The sequence below is a fragment of the Cervus elaphus genome, chromosome 1, assembly GCF_910594005.1.
Source record: "Cervus elaphus chromosome 1, mCerEla1.1, whole genome shotgun sequence".
In the NCBI taxonomy this organism is placed as follows: Eukaryota; Metazoa; Chordata; class Mammalia; order Artiodactyla; family Cervidae; genus Cervus; species Cervus elaphus.
The window spans coordinates 43,435,444-43,453,093 of NC_057815.1; the positions used below are offsets into that span (position 1 = coordinate 43,435,444).

Genomic DNA, 17,650 nt, shown 5'->3' on the forward strand with positions numbered 1-17,650 from the left:
TTTAAATTATTTATGGAACAATGTTGGGGGAGCCCCTCACTTAGGGATGCTGCCTAGCATCTTGCTGGAGTCACGAATAGTTGGAAAAATAAATCTGGGGAAGGGAGAATGCTGAGTGGCTTGCCCTGGTCAGCTGTTCCCTCCCAGAAACCCCTCTCTCCAGCCTTTTGCTATTGGGAGCCTTGTTGTTTGTCTGCCACCCAGATTTGTGAACACCAAAGTGGCTAAAATGAAAACAGCAGAAACTTCAGGGCTTTCCCCCTTGTGGATTTAGGGAACTGCAGACTCTTTCTTTAGATATTTCTCTGTCTTCCTCAACAGTTTTGGTCCATTGCCTGTTATCAGGAACAGATCTGAAGAAACAGCCATGAGATCTTGGGGCGGGGTGGGGGTGGGGGATCCTTCTAGGTAGTAGCAGATTCAGGCAGAGCCTGAGGATATTTATTTGTCACCTTCATAGCTGCAGGATACCTCTCTGACCCCAGGGACATTTTACAGAGTAAAGGGAAGAGCCAGCCTTGTTCTTCACGATGCTTACTGTTCCTCTACTTCAGTGCCAGAAAATCTTGCCCACATGTCCCAAATCTGAAGAAGACTTTTCTTATAACCTTGACACGTTTTCATTTACTCCTGCCCTTCCCCCACCCCCCCACCCCCACCCCGCCCCACTGACAACCCTCTCTCCCCGCATAGGAAAGCAATAGACATCTCTGTCCTGTCTTCCCCTCATCCAGAATTCTGTGCTGGGGACTTTTCCATAGAACAATTAGTGTCTCTGCTAGGCTGATGCAGGGAGTCACATATTGAGGAAGAGATTACAGAGAATAAACAACATATCGTGTCTCAGAAGAGCATTTACTTTTCAAATACATTCAGTCAACTGACTTTCAGGTGCAGAATGAGGATGTGGTTTGGGGTGAAGGTGAAATGGAATAAGAAGAGTGCCACAGATCACATGATGCGATACAAACTGAGCCAGCTCTAGAATCATCCAGGAATGACACTGTGCTCTATGATTCAATCTCTAGTACATTTTGAAAATAAGCCAAGTGAAAATTGGGAAAGAAAGGTCAATCTTTCGTTCTTTTTTTTTTTTTTTTCCATTAACCTCAGTTCAGAAGTGAAAAGAGGAAAGATCATTTCAGCAGAATTCTGCCTTCCTTTAAATAGGATCCCATCTTGGGGTTTTAAAGAGACACAGAGAGAAGGTCACCCTCTCTACTTTATTCAGATGTGAGACATAGGTCATCATGCATTAAAAGAAATATGGCTTGCTGCAGCAGGAACAAAGCACAAATTACACCATCCCATTCTATAATATACAGACCATACTGAACGTAATACAAATTGGAAGCCTTAAACCAAGCCAGAGATGGTGTAGATGAGCCACAAGCTCATATGCAACTCCAAGGGTTAATTTCTCACCCTGAGAAATCTGTATGCAGGTCAAGAAGCAACAGTTAGAACTGGACATGGAACAACAGACTGGTTCCAAATTGGGAAAGCAGTATGTCAAGGTTGTATATTGTCACCCTGCTTATTTAACTTATATGCAGAGCACATCATGTGAAATGTCGGGCTGGATGAAGCACAAGCTGGAATCAAGATTGCCAGGAGAAATATCAATAACCTCAGATATACAGATGACACCACCCTTAGGGCAGAAAGTGAAGAAGAACTAAAGAGCCTCTTGATGAAAGTGAAAGAGGAGAGTGAAAAAGTTGGCTTAAAATTCAACATTCAGAAAACTAAGATCATGGTATCCAGTCTCATCAATTCATGGCAAATAGATGGGGAAACAATGGAAACAGTGACAGACTTTATTTTTTTGCGCTCCAAAATCATTGCAGATGGTGACTGCAGCCATGAAAAGACGCTTGCTCTTTGGAAGAAAAGCTATGACAAACCTAGACAGCATACTAAAAAGCAGAGACATTACTTTGCCAGCAAAGGTTTGTCTAGTCAAACTAGACTTTGTCTAATTTTTCCAGTAGTCATGTGTGGATGTGAGAGTTGGACTATAAAGAAAGCTGAGCACCAAAGAACTTGGTGCTTTTGAACTGTGGTGTTGGAGAAAGTTCTTGAGAGTCTCTTGGACTGCAAGGAGATCAAACCAGTCTATCCTAAAGGAGATCAGTCCTGAATATTCATTGGAAGGACTGATGCTGCAGCTGAAATTCCAATACTTTGGCCACCTGATGTGAAGAACTGACTCATCTGAAAAGACCCTGATGCTGGGAAAGATTGAAGGCAGGAAGAGAAGGAGATGACAGAGGATGAGATGGTTTGATGGTATCACCGACTCGATGGACATGAGTTTGAGTAAGTTCTGGGAGTTGGTGATGGACAGGGAAGCCTGGTGTGCAGCAGTCCATGGGGTCGCAAACAGTTGGACAATTCTGAATGGCTGAACTGAACTGAGCTATACTCTATTAAATCTAGGCTTTGACTATGAGGGGAAAAATGTCCCCTTGCATGTCTCCAGTGTTCTGGGTACTGTGGAAGACCAAAGTTGATAGGACAGTGTAGCATAAATTAATGTCTGCATGTGTGCTCCGTTGCTTCAGTCGAGTCTGACTCTGTGACCCCTTGGATTATAGCCAGCCAAGCTCCTTTGTCTATGGGATTTTTCCAGCAAGAATACTGCAAGGGGTTGCGATTTCCTCCTCCAGGGGATCTTCCCAACCCAGGGATCAAACCTGAGTCTCCTGCGTCGAAAATGGATTCTTTACTGCTAAGCCACCGGAGAAGCCCTCAAATTAATATGTGGTAGGTGAGAAATAGATAGTTATGGAAATTTAGAAGAGAGAAGGATTATTTCTAGCTGGAGTGTCTGATAAGGAGGACAACATTTGAGTATAAAAATTGGATTGGACTTCATTGCACTCTTTAGGCAGAGGGAATGTTCTAAGTAATGGTGATGGGAAAAGAATTGCGGCATTTCGTGACTTGGTGAGTCACCCAGCATAGAATATATGTACTGGAATAGTATAAAACTGCAAGGTAGTTTGGAGTTAGAACATGACTATTAACTTCATTAAGGAGGCAATGGGGAGTGCTGAAAGTTTTTGTTTTTTATTTTATGTTGTCAGAAGTATACTTTAGGAACACTGGTCTGGTGACAGAATGGATTGAAAGTGGCAGGGAAATCAGTAAGGAAAAGGTTTCAATAGACGCAGTGGGAGGAAAGGAGGGCCTGCAACTAAGGGTGGACGCATCAGGGGTGCGAAGTTTTGATAATTATCTAAGAGCTTTGCCTGTATTTTTTCTTTAGCCATTCTAACTCTTTCTAGGTAAGTACTGATTAATGGAAATTCTACTGATAGGAGGTGATAATTCTGACTTCACAATCAATTGTAGATACAGGCCACTGAGTTACAAACAAGAATGTCTGGTTGAAGAGTCTTTGAGTTCAGAGATTCCCCCGCCCTTTCTTCTAGGATCATTTGATAAGCTTAATTCCCTAATCAGTCAAGAGCTTTGTAGAAGAGCCAGGTGGGGAATCTAAGGCGGAACTGAGTACTTATTGACACACCAGGGCCTGCAAACTCCCAAAGCTGAGGCTCAGAATTAGCAAATTAGGGCAGGGCACTTCCTTCTTCAGGAGGGAAGTTCTGTTTTTTCAAAGTTCTTCCAACGGAACTTTGAGACTAGAAAAGTGGAAGTGACTGGGAACTGCATTGCTGTTCCTGGGAGGGGCATGGCCTCCTCAGGCCAGGGCTCAAAGCTCAAGGTTTCTGGGGGGTCAGGGCCTGATACTGGCGGTGCCTACCCACCTGCAGAACAAGGTGCTAAGCAGGGGAATCTTAAGGCAAAAAAAGGGGGAAGTGTTTTGTTTTCAGAAGGTCAAAGGGCCTGGAAGAAGAACTCATGGTCTGATGACACTAGCCTTTCTGAGGTCTAATCAGGATGCAATGATCTGCAGCATTCCCATTCCTGTCCTTGGTCCAGACTCAGCTGAGCTGAGCTGAAGTCGCTCAGTCGTGTCCGACTCTTTGCGACTCCATGGACTGTAGCCCCCCAGGCTTCCCGGGCCACAGGATTTTCCGGGCATGAACACTGGAGTGGGTTGCTATTTCCTTCTCCAGGGGATCTTCCCGACCCAAGGATCGAAGCCGGGTCTCCCGCATTGTAGACAGACGCTTTACCGTCTGAGCTACCAGGGAAGCCCTGGTCCAGACTTAACTAGGAGTTTAAAACACTAGGAAGTGGGGGAAAAAACTTCCCCTTTTCTTCCACAATGTTAGGAGAAGCAATTAAAGTTCAATTTCCTAATTTGTCAGGTGTGGGGTAAAGACAACATCGAGATTCTTTCCATGGCACTTGTCTTAATTTTTCTTTTCTTATTTCTTTTTTTAACAATTGGGGATTCCCAGGTGGTGCGAGTGGTAAAGAACCCATCTGCCAATGCAGGAGACATAAGAGATGTGGGTTCAGTCCCTCGGTTGGGAAGATCCCCTGGAGGAGGGCATCGGGACTGAAGCGACTTAGCATGCATGCACATATTCTCTTAAGGCTTCCCAGGTGGTACTAGTGGTAAAGAATCTGCCTGCCAATGCAGGAGATGTGGGTTTGATTCCTGGATGGGGAAGATCCCCTGGAGGAGGGCATGGCAACCCACTCCAGTATTCTTGCCTGGAAAATCCATGGGTAGAGGAACCTGATGGGCTACACTCCATGGGGCCACAAAGTCAGACACAACTGAATGACTGAGAACAAGCACGCGTGCGCATGCATCCCCCTCCCCCCCCCACACTCTTTTCACAATGTAGAAAAGAGCTTTTACAAAGCCAGAAGTTTAGAAAAAGAAGTTTAAACTCAGATGTCATTCCAAAGTTGACTTTCATGAAATTCCCAAATCTCCTTTCTTCTAACATCCTTTCCAAGAATCATTATAAGTAAAATAGTGCAGTAGACTCCCTTTTAAGAAGATATTCAATATAAAATAGATAACCAACAAAGACATACTCTGTATCACAGGGAACTATACTTAATATTTTGTAATAACCTATAAGTGAAAAGAATCGGAAATATATTAATAGGTACATATACAACTGAATCACTTTGCTTACACCTGAAATGAACACAACACTGTAAATCAAATATACTTCAATTAAAAATAGAAATAAAAATAAAAAAAGAATTCAAATGACCCCTCACCACAGACTGAAATAGACATGAAACTGAAGGTTGACTCACAACTTAGGCATCAATTTCTTCTATTAAAATAGAGGTTCATGTGGGTAACCCTCTGAAAAGAACCTCTCAGAATCAGTAACTCAGAAGAGGTTACAATCACTTGTTGGGAGAACTGGTCGAGGCCTTTGTTCTAGTTCTGATTAACCAGTGGAACTTCCTAGCTCTACCTGTCTTCACTTAAATAGCCCAACGACCTCCTCCAGGGGTGACACCCCACAACCCAGAGGGAACATGGAGGGCCTGGGTTCTGCCTAGTGCGCAGACTCCACGTTAGCCCCGCCCCGCCCTTTCCCCCACTCTTCCAGCAGGGGGCGAAGGGGGACGGTTCGGCCTGGGCCCGCCCCCCGGGGGCAGGGACGGGAGAGGCGGTGCGGAAACTTGGCGGCGGCTTTCCGGGAGCTTTGACTCGGAAAGGGGGTGGCGCAGGAGAGGCCGCTCCTCAGACGCGGCCGCTCGCTTCTCCGAGCCCGGCGCGCTCCCCCCGGGCTCGCGCTCTGTGAGGGGGCGCGCCCGCGCGCACTCGCGCGCCCGGCACCGCCCACTCCCCTCCCCGCGGCCGCCCCTCCCTCCGCCGGACGGCCGGCGGCGGCGGCGGCGGCGGCGGCGGCGGCGGCGGCGGCGGCGGCGGGAGAGGCCCCTCCTTCACGCCCTCCTTCTTCCCTCACTCGCAGCCGAGCGGAGCCGGCGGACGCGGCTGGGCCCCTGACCCTCTCCCGGGCCATGGCCGGCAACGTGAAAAAGAGCTCTGGGGCCGGGGGCGGCGGCGGCTCCGGGGGCTCTGGCGGCCTGATCGGGCTCATGAAGGACGCCTTCCAGCCGCACCACCACCACCACCACCACCTCAGCCCCCACCCGCCGGGGACCGTGGACAAGAAGATGGTGGAGAAGTGCTGGAAGCTCATGGACAAGGTGAAAGGCCCTGCGGAGGACCCGCGGGAGCAGGGGTGGGCGTGGGCGGAGGGGCTGAGGGAGGGGAAGGAAGGGACGGAGGAAGCTGGGGGAGGGGACGGGTCGTGCGAGGCTGGGGAGGCGAGGAGCCGGGGTGCCGGGGCTGAGGGCTGGGGGGTGTGGGGGTAGGGAGGACAGCAGGAGGACGGGGGTCGGCGGAGGGGGAAGGGCTGCGGTTGGGAGCGGGTGGGGGGGACGTTGAGGTGGTGTGTTGGGTTGCGAGACAAAGATGGGGTGGGGGCTGGGGGAGGTTAACTGGGGAGCCACCGGGGCGGAAGTCTAGTGGGGCTGCAGAGTTTGGGGCTCTGCGCAGGATGTAGGGATGTGGGTCACGGAATTAGCCCCGGGAGATAGGAGGGAAGGGGGGTGAGGAAGAGCGCTTGATTTACCGGCTGGGACTGAGCTGGCCGGGCTCTAATTAGGAAATTGGGTTTTACGGGCTCTCATGGAGAGACCTGGGGTCCTGACAACTCCGCGGGTAGACTGCTCTGGGTGAACGTACAATTGTTTTTTTTTTTCTCCCCCTTCTTCTCATTAAGATGTGACAGAGATAAAAGAAATGGGGAATGTTTAAATGGACCGAGGAAGGAACTTTCCTCCACATCTAGCGCTGGCTCAAGTTTTTCTCTTCCAAAACATTGGATGGGATCCATTGCTGGTGCTGAGATATGCACTGATTAAACCACAAGTTCTGGTTATAACCTTTATCTTCGAAGAGATACGTTGACCGAGTGGGTTAAGCAGCAGATTCTGACTCCTTCCAGAACTTCCTCCTCACACACACTGCTTTTCGTTGGGTTCTACTTTTTTTTGGTAATAGACCCTGACTCCTTATTACAGAACCTGACTTTAAAATTGTTAGATGAACTGCTTTGACTGGTTTGAATTGCTTTTTTTGTTTTGTTTTTTTTTAGCAAGTGTGAAAAATAACTTCACTTTAAGCTTGGCATTTGACAGAATTTTACTTCCTTATAGTACGTCTGTATAATGAAAGATAGTAGTTAGTCCCAAGTCTAACGGTTTGTTCCAGAGCATTCAATTTTTCCTTGCTGTTTTTCAACATTTATCAATAACTGATTTTTGCAAAATTCATTCTGCAGATGAAAGATGGTTAGAAGGATCAGGCGTATATTGTAAGAGAATGGTGTTATTTCCGCCACAGTAAAATTGGTTTTCTTTGGTTCCTCTCTGAGCCTAGGTTCCTCTTCTGTAAAGTTTTTCATGGATTGCTTTGGACTAGAAACAGCTAATAAAAGTGATTATGAAGCACTTGGCAGATATAAATGTGCTGTAGAAATACTTAATAAGTCCTCTGTGTGAATTAGCGCTCCTGTAGTGCATACCAGTGGCTTCCGAAGCTACTTTTTCAGGGCTGGTTTTTCTCATGTTAAGTAATTGGTATTGTAATTACTGTTATAATGCTAATTTCATTCTTAGAAATTGCAGTAAAACCATTACAGAAAGATAGGCAGTTAAGGGAATTTTAAGTGCATTGATAGTTTAAAAAAATATATTGAATATATTCAAAATCTGAAGATTGTAGGTTTGCATTTTGGGGATTTAGAGTTGATTTAAAAAGTTTCTCCTTGAATTTGCATTTCTAATTAGTTTCTCATTTGAGACACATGTATCAAACTGCAGTGTATCAAGATTGTATTGATTAGAGACTTCTCCTTAAAAATAAAACTTTTTGTAAAACTCTAGAGTCTCTGTAATGTAGTCCTTAAAATGATTCCCCCCACCCCTTAAGCCTTAACTCCATCTTTTAAAGAGTGTGTAGTATGATTTCTTCTGCAGAATGTTTATTTGAGAAGAATAAAGACCTCTCAGTTTTGAGTCAAAGACTTTTCAGGTTTTGATAGTTGAAGAAAAGTAGGCGTCTACCTTTTCCATTCTAGTGTAGGAAGAGTGGTGGTTTTATTTTTGTGTTGATTGTTTTGAAAGATGATTTTTAGTATTCAGTGCCCTATATCACATGTTACTGGTTGTGCTGAAATGAAAGCTTCATTCTTCTTTCTGATGTGTTAATCCAGTAGATTTGTTCTGCTTTCCAGATTTTCTGAATACTCCTGTAGTGTTGTTAGATTGTGCTCTTTTACTCTTGATGTTTTGAGCATAAATGTTCTCTTTTTTCACTTTATTGTTGACAGTCTTAACGTATCACTAACCCTTCTTGACTTCATGTTGTATAATACAAGTGATGAAGAACTTAGTGTTAAATCCACAAATGTTCCATGTATTTATTGAATTTAACTCTAAGTCACCATCTCTTACCTGTTTTAACCTTGTCATTAAAGCTAGGTGAATATTATTCCAGCCTATTATTAATCAGCTTGTTGATTTAGTACTGCGAACTGTCTCCTCTCCTCCATATTTGATATATGGATGTAGAAGTTGGCCTAAGCCATGGGTTCTGGTCAATGTAGGCCCAATTTACTATACCATTGCAGAACTTAAACTCATTGTTGAAAAAATGCTTGTGCTGAGATGCTTGGTATTAAACAGAAGATGTGGTTCAGTCTGTATAGTTTTGTTTTTTTCTTGCCATCCCAGTATATTGTAATTGATATTTGTGAAGATACCTGTATGTGAAGAAAGTGGCTAGTGAGGAAATAGACAGCTGGGTAGGGGGTAGAGAAAGCAATCATATAATTGCCTTAAATTTAAATATGGAAGTATCAAGTATTTAATTTAGTGAGAGACTCAAAATTCCATTGTGAGGTAGAGAGGGAGTTGACAAACTTTCTGTCACGGAACAGATAGTAAATACTTTAAGCATTGTTGGCCAGCTATGCAGTTCTATATTCTTGGCTGCTGTTGTTTTTACAACTCTTTGAAAATGTAAAAGCCATTCTTATCTTGCAGGTGTACAGAAAAATCCATCACGTTTTAGTTTGCCCACCGCTGAAGTAGAGCATCATGCCGGCAGTATTTTAGGTCCCTGCTGTGTTTTTATTTTAAATTAGCTTACGTTAGTAAAATCTGGAGGTATTGATTTATTTAATGGAATATAATTTATTGGAAAAATGCTTTCCTTTAAATCATGAGTTTTAAAAAGCTTTCTAAAAAGATAATCCTACTACTTACCTTTTCTTGCTGGCGGTTAAAAAAAAGCACCTTAAGTAACTTCTTGTATTTTGGAAGTAAGATGCACTTAACAGAATTTATGAATCAGTGTTTCATTGGATTGCTTTCTCCCTTTTTACCTCTCCCCTATGTTTGCATGCTCACTAAATCCCAAGGATAGCACTACGTGTAAATTCTTGCATTCCAGGAGATTCCATTATAGTGATAAGTGACTAAGTAAGGATGTTCAGCGTGATACGGGATCTTTTAAGTTTAAACATCATGTACAGGGACTTCGCTGGTGGTCCAGTGGTTAAGACTCTGCACTGCCAGTGCAGGGGGCATGAGTTCAATCCCTGGTTGGGGAACTAAGATCCCACATGCCACGCAGTTTGGCTGAAAGATTAAAAAAAAAAAAAAGCACATATTTCTTCTCTGTCCTAACCTCTCAAGATGTAAGTATCACGAGGACAACAGCTGTAATCTCTTTATCTCCTGCAGTCTCTAATCACGAGGTCTTACACAATAGTAAGTGCATTTGTAAATATTTGTTAAATGAAATTGCTTTGTGTGCCCCCAAAGGAAAACTGAAAGGAAGAGCTATGCAAGTGGTAATCATTATTAATTACATTAACTTCTTTCACTAGTTCTTTGGCAGTATCACCCCTCTTTTTTGGGTACTTAGCTTCGAAGAGGTTATATTATTTAGTTAATAGGGAGCTTGACTTAGAATCCAGGATTACCCACCTCCTTAGGCTTAGTTGGGACTTGCTCCTTGGAAGGAGAGCTATGACAAAACTAGACAGCCTGTTAAAAAGCAGAGACATCACTTTGCCAGCAAAGGCCCGTACAGTCAAAGCTACAATTTTTCCAGTAGTCAAAGTATGGATGTGAGAGTTGGACCATAAGAAGGCTGAGCGCCAAAGAATTGATGCTTTTTTGAACTGTGGTGTTGGAGAAGAGTCTGGAGAGTCCCTTGGGCAGCATGGAGATCAAACCAGTCAATCCTAAAGGAAATCAGCCCTGAATATTCATTGGAAGGACTGATGCTGAAGCTGAAACTCCAGTACTTTGGCCACCTGATATGAAGAGCCAACTCATTGAAAAAGATTCTGATCCTGGGAAAGATTGAGGGCAGGAGAAGGGGACGACAGAGGATGAGATAGTTGGATGGCATCACCAACTCAGTGACCATGAGTTTGAGTAGACTCGGGGAGACAGTGATGGACAGGGAAGTCTGGCATGCTACAGTTCATGAGGTCACAAAGAGTCAGACACGACTTAGCAACTGAACAAGGCTTAGTTATTTCCTCCATACAGTAACTTCTCAGGTATACAACAGTCTTGATAATGAAAGTAATTTTTCAGAAAGTGGCCTGTGTAGGTATACAACAGCAATCCTCACTCACACTCCCACACCACCATTCACACACAAAGTAGATGTTATTCTTAAATGATATTAACATGATGTTTAACTAGTACCATTAAAAGAAATAGCTACTTTTAAGTTAAGGATTTGTGTCTTTTCAAATTATGTGTACTGGTTACTTTGCATGGTTATTGTGGAGGCTTCTACATGTTATTTTTCCACGATACTTATTCATGTTATCTGTGGTAGCATTTATCACTTTTTATTTCATCTGTCTCTTGCTCCACTAGAGCCTCTTCAGGATCAAGGCTTTGTCTTAACTTCAGTTCCTGTGTCTAATACATAGTATTATACTTGCTGAATGAAGCGCAGACATTTTAATAAAATAAAATGAGATCGAAACATGCTCCCTCATTTTCTGTTTGATTAATTAGGGGGATAAGGTAGGGAGTTTTGTTTTGGTTTTTTTGAGTGTTGAATTAAAATAACATTTGCTAAAAGTAGTTTTACCTTCTTTTCGTTGTAAAAGTGATACATAGTCAGTGTAAAAAAAAGATGGTGTGGTTTTCAAACCTGTTAAGAATTCCCCCAATGGATGTAATATTCTCCCTTAATTCCTTGTGAGATGTGAGCTCACTGAGCATTTCATGTGATTCATGATAGAAATTTTGAAGGGCTTAGGCTGGGGAAGAAGATAACCTGCTCTGTTCATTTTGTGGCTTTGGTTAAAGTTTTTGGTGACTGTTGCTATAATGAAGCCTGTTTTTAATATGTTGTTAGCTGTATACACATGGGCAGGTTGGTTCCCCAAGTCTACTTTCAGTGGAGTTCATGTTACAGTCAGCCATATGATAATGTCCTTTAATGACTAACCTAGAGCATTGAAAGAAAAATGAACTAAGTATTAAAAGAAAAGTGGTCTAAATATTTGTTTGAAAACTGAGCCTAAATTTCATTCATATTTTCCAGTGAAGTTGTTAATTCTGATCTCCATTAGGTTTGTTAGAAGAGGGGAATTATAACAAGCAAGTCATTGTGAAATGTTTTCATGATTAGCACATTTTGTGCTGGAAGGAAATAGGTGGGAGTAGTCAACCAGGAGCACTGGAAGCCAGCCTCAGCTCTGTCCCCACAATGTTCCTTCCTGCAGCAGCTTCCAAAAGGAGGAGGGGAAAGGGGTGCAGTGATGGCATTAGTGATGCACACCCATGGGGGGTCAAGCCCTAGGAGATGGAATGTCACTACTGTAGAAGCTCCTTAACCAGCAATGACTCTGGGTCTCCCCTCTGCAACTTCCGGGACAGGTGGTAGGTCTTACTCAGTGGTGTCCACTACCTCGGGTGCCTCCTTGCAGCCACCACTGACCTTCCCTGTGGCTCTGGGATCAGCCATGAGGAAATCTTAAAATGAGGCCAACCTGCTGCTACTTCAGTGAGGGGGATGGGATCCTAATTCTTGCCTCTTTTCTCAGACTTGGGCTTCCCTGGTGGCTCAGTTGGTGTAGAATCTGCCTAAAATGCGGGACACCTGGGTTAGATCCGTGGGTTGGGAAGATACCCTGGAGAAGGAAATGGCAACCCACTCCAGTATTCTTGCCTGGAGAAATCCATGGACAGAGGAACCTGGAAGGCTACAGTCCATGGGTCACAAAGAGTTGGACATGACTGAGTGACTTTCACTTCTTCCCTTCTTAGACCTATCTGAATAGCAGTATACAAGTATAGCACTCTTTGTGAGAAACAATTTATGGATCATAAAATACATAGAACACACACAAAAATATATAGAACAAAATGTAAGTCTCCCTTTACTCTCATAGCCCTAAACTACTATTCTCTCCAGAGGTAACCACTGTCTACTATTTGGGGTCCATCCCTCCAGTCCTTTTTTCTAAGTGGCTCTGAGCAAGTTGTTGCCTTCTTAGCATTTAGTTGCGAAGACTGACAACTAATAATTCCTTATATTGTGGAGCAGTTTACAATTTCACATCTGATACAGTAAAAATTTCAAAATAATGTGTCTTATGAGAATGAAACAAGATTCAGAGAAATTAAGTAAGATAAGCCACCCAACTCATAGTTTTGTTTTTTAATGTGAATCTTGAACTGGTGTTCAGACTCTGTTAAGTGAGTTTTATAAACCAGTGCTTCTCAGACTTTAACAAAAATTCAGATCTGTGGACCTTGTCTGAATAGGTCTGAGGTGGGGCCTGAAACTCTGTGTTGCTGACATGGATCATACTTCAAGAAGCAAGGCCCCTTCCACAGTTACTTTTATTTTAGATAAGCTTGAATTTTATTTATTTATTTATGTTTAATATATTAATTATTATGTTCTTAAAATTTGAAAAGTAGTATATATAACATTTTTAATACATATAGAATACATTGCTAAGCAAAAGTGGGATTTTTAAACAAAAATGCTTCTAGAATGAAAAGATTATCTACATTGATACAACATGTAGGTCTCCTTGAATTCTTTTTTTAAGTTTTATTTAAGATTTTGTAATATGGATATATATATGTTTGTTTAACAAATCATAATGATAGTCTTCTAGGTGGCTTCTGGTTTTTAAAATTAGAAACAATGTTACAGTGACAATCTATTATGCAGTTTCTAGGTATTCTTTAGAATAAACTTCCAGAAATGAAATGTACTGGGTCAAGGGATTCATACATTAAACTTTGAAAAGTATGTATTGGCACATTGCCTTCCAAAAAATCTGCTTTCATCCACAATCCTTGTCTAGTTTGTTGATTTAAATATGGTAGCTGATTCCTAGTTCTTTTAGGTGAAAATTGTGTTGGCACCTTTCCACATCACGTTTTCATTGAACATGAACTTCTTGCTGGGTGCTAGGGAGTTAAGAACGAGCCATTGCTCACATTTACAAACTAGAGATATAATTGTAGTTATACTGGGTGAGGAATCCCAGCCTTGCACCCTACACCCCACACCATGGGAACCATTAGGCAAATCTTTACCTAATCCTTGAGGAGAAAGGGAATTGGAACTGGGGAGGTGTTTTAGACCAAACTGGGAATGGGAACTCCACAATATCCTAATTCACAGTTGTGCTCTAATTAGGGTCTGACATCCAAAAATGGTGCCAAAATCATTTAATCTCTAGTTCATGCTAAGTATTTGGTTTTGAAGTTGCATTGATAAGTCTGGGGAGAGAATTATTTTTTCCTTTTAAAAACAGAATCCATGTATAAAAACTGCACAGTTAAACTGTAAGCACATGTCAGTTATTTAATTTCCTGTTGACTATATTTTTGTCCTGTGATTAATGTGATAAATGAAAATAATGAGATTGGTAATTAGTTGTAAGTGGCAGAGTGTTTTTAATAAATAGTGTTGGGTGGTATTTGAGAAGTGTTGGGTAGTAATTATAGTTCAGGTCCCTGGATGGGTTTTGATAAATCAATAATGGAGAATAGTAATTAGAAGTAAAAGACTTTTTTTCCTTGGGGCCATTACTAGTGATGATATGTTTCTCTTAAAAAAAGTATGGGTTTCTGATTTCGCTTTGAAAAAAGTCGTGAGTTGTTTTCACTTAGAAGCTTCACTGTGTAAAACTTGTAAAACTTAAAATCTTTTTTAAGTTTCTAAGTTGATTAGTTTCTAAAATTTGAAGCTTTAAGAAGACTTTAAGAGATTAGTTGATCTAACTCTTAATTGATAGAGGGAGAGAGTCCCAGAAAGATGAGTAACTTGCTCAAGGTCACGTGGCCAGTTAATGTCAGTCACCAGACTAGGACCCATGTCTCTCGGCTCCTAGTCCTTTCTGGTATACTTCCTGTCCTCTTGAGCAACTGATTCTTTAAAACTGTAATCAAATTTTTTGTGTTTTATGTATAGTTCCTCATATTGAATACTTGCTTTAGAAGTATAGTGGTTATTTTAATCATGCTTTTTATCATACGAAAAAGTTTGAAATGAAAAATGCTTCCATGGATAAGGTTACAGAGATAAAAATACTTAATCATTCATAGTCTGTCAGTTCAGTTCAGTCACTCAGTCGTGTCCGACTCTTTGCAACCCCATGAATTGCAGCATGCCAGGCCTCCCTGTCCATCACCAACTCCCGGAGTTTACTCAAACTCAAGTTCATCGAGTCGGTGATGCCATCCAGCCATCTCATCCTCTGTCGTCCCCTTCTCCTCCAGCCCCCAATCCCTCCCAGCATCAGGGTCTTTTCCAATAAATCGACTCTGCATGAGGTGGCCAAAGTATTAGAGTTTCAGTTTCAGCATCAGTCCTTCCAATAAACACCCAGGACTGATCTTTAGGATGGACTGGTTGGATCTCCTTGCAGTCCAAGGGACTCTCAAGAGTCTTCTCCAACACCACAGTTCAAAAGCATCAATTCTTCGGCACTCAGCTTTCTTCATAGTCCCACTCTCACATCCATATATGACCACTGGAAAAACTACATAGCCTTGACTAGACGAAATTTTGTTGGCAAAGTAATGTCTCTGCTTTTTAATATGCTATCTAGGTTCTATAAGTTGTACTAAAACTATAAGCTTATAGTTTTCTGCCTGACTAGAAATTTAATTCCTTAGTGTTACAGAAGACTCTGTGTTCAGAATAGAATTAGGCATAGATGCTGTTCTCTGTAACTTTTATCTTTTTTAAAATTTAACAATTTCCAACCATAATTTATTCTTTATTGTAATCATAGCACTTTCCAATTTTTTTTTTTTTTGTTGACCATTGAGCCCTTGGCAGAAGCAAAGGGAGGTTCTAGGCCAGTGAGGAAGCTATTATGAATGGAGTATATGGCAGCCGTACAAGGATGTTGTTGGTTTCCCGGAACTGAGTGTGTTTCTTTTTGACATTGTTCTGAGTGATGCTGTAAATGTACAGGCAGAAGTAAACAAGAGGAAGCCATTTTTGCTACTCCAAGACTTGTAAAGCAAAATAACATTAGTCAAAGGAAGAATAGGCTAAGAAGGAAAATACCTTTCAGAAATTGTTTTGGTGAAGTTTTAAAGCTCAGAATGCTCGTTTGTACTTTAGAGGTTAATGAAAACCAAGTGTTTGAAATTCACTAAGTAGTAAAAGCAGGTTCTTTTGGCTTTTGATGTTTGTTAACTATTGAATTATTCACAAAGGCTTTGGGAAGCTTTTCCCCTAGAGGCGCTAAATATTTAGGGAATTTTTTTTTTTTTCTGGAGATTTTAATATCAAAAAAGTTACTCTACCTATATACTTTTCTTTATGGTCTGTGTTAGTGCTAAAGACTCAGAGTTGTCAGTGGAGTGCTGATTTCCCTGGTCATGTGATGATTTATCTTTGAAATATCTTGAGAAAAGCAGATATTTAATCTACAAACGATCTTTATGAGGTCACATTCTAAGGAGGGACTGGTAACATTCATGGGATGTACCATGGGATGGTGGTGGTTCAAAAATGTGAACTAATCAAGTGTTTAGGAGACATTTTAAAACTCATGATATTTTATTTATTTTTTTGTTATGGAAAATGAAACTTTTCCTTTATTTATTTATTTGTTTTCCTTTGGGATTTCTGGGTCCCAACTCATGATATTTTAAATCTGTTTGTTGTGAGGGGTAATATGGTTTTTCAGTTCATTGTCATTAACAGCATTTATTGTTTGCTTACTATAGGTTGGGTAGAACAATTTTAGTTTAGTTTTATTATTGAAAGGAAGTATACCTTTTTTTCCAGAAGTATTAGGCAGATACTGCATTTTAGCCTGAATTCTTAATGTTAATACATTTGCTTTGAAATAGGGAGAATATAGGAGAAGGCATTGGCAACCCACTCCAGTACTCTTGCCCGGAGAATCCCAGGGACAGAGGAGCCTGGTGGGGTGCCGTCTATGGGGTCGCACAGAGTTGGACACGATTGAAGTGACTTAGCAGCGGCAGCGGCAGGGAGAATATGTGGGTTAGGGGTGTGTGGCCCTGGATGTAATAAATTTGCTTGGTTTGAACCTTTGAAGGAGTGGATACTGTAGCTTTTGCAGATTGTTGGTCACCCTGTTCTTGGGAGGCTTGCTGCCTTTTCTCTATCTTTTGATTACAAAGTAGTCTGAGACCATACATGTTTGGAAGGCTACCTGTGGCATGGCCAGGATGGTAGGAATAATGGTGTCAGTTTCTGGGAGTCATCAAAGGGTTATGTGAGGTCTAACCGTCTGTCTTCAATAGATAATTCCTGTGTAACCTGCAGATAAACCTGGTCAAGTTGTATGGAAATGGGGAGGGGACGAGCCTTAAATGTCTATTTTTTTTTTGAAATTGTGCAGTCCCTTCATAAACACTTATTATGAGGTGGGTATTATCATTGTCTTACAGGTAAAAAACTGAGACTCAGAGGTTAAGAAATTTACTGAAGGTAAAAGACTGAAACAGGACATTCTGATGCAGCTATTTGGTATAATCTTGTCATATTAAAACATTTTAATTTTAATTCAACACATAAAAGCTTATATTTTAGGCTTTGTCTTACTGTCTCCTTTTTAATTCCCTGATGCTCCACATCTCTCTCTTAATGACCCTCTTTCACCTTGCTCTTTACATCTCAGTCTCACTGACCTTTCTGTTCCCACTCTAGGGCTGTTGGATTAGTTGTTCCCTCTGTTTGGCCTACTCTTCTGCTGATTCTACATGACTGGCTCCTTCCTGTAATTTTAACTCAGCCTATGTTCAGCTTAGAGAAGCTTTCCCTACTCACTATGCTACAGTGTCATTCAGTATTTTCTTATTATTCTATTTTAATTATCTGCAAAGAAGCTGATATTTTTCTTATTGATTTCCTTTTGTTGTTTATTGCTTGATTCCTCTCAGATTCAGGAGTATTATATTTTCACTTCTGTGTCCCAGTGCCTGACATATTTGTTGAACGGGTACATTGAGAAAAATCAAAACCAGGTGCAGCCTTCTTAAATATACTGCTTTCACATCTCTGAATTTGTGTCTGTTTCATCCTGTCCTCACTCCCTTTCTTCCTGTTTTAGGGGAAGAAGGTGTCCCTTCTTTTAATGATATTAGGTGTTTAGTGTTCCTAGCTGTGTTGTAGACCCCATTTAAT

The 17,650-nt window shown here is 41.6% G+C and overlaps 1 protein-coding gene across 2 annotated transcripts in view; it reads left to right on the plus strand.

Annotated features, from left to right (window-relative positions):
- Positions 1-5,593: 5,593 nt before the first annotated feature.
- Positions 5,594-17,650, plus strand: part of CBL (Cbl proto-oncogene) — an 87,284-nt gene continuing 75,227 nt past the window's right edge. Inside the window, exon 1 of one of the 2 annotated variants that reach the window (XM_043900912.1) lies at positions 5,594-6,108. In XM_043900912.1, coding sequence (XP_043756847.1) covers positions 5,920-6,108 — 189 coding nt within the window. In that variant the 5' untranslated portion in view covers positions 5,594-5,919. The remainder of the gene's footprint in view (positions 6,109-17,650) is intronic. The other variant, XM_043900920.1, reaches the window with a different exon arrangement.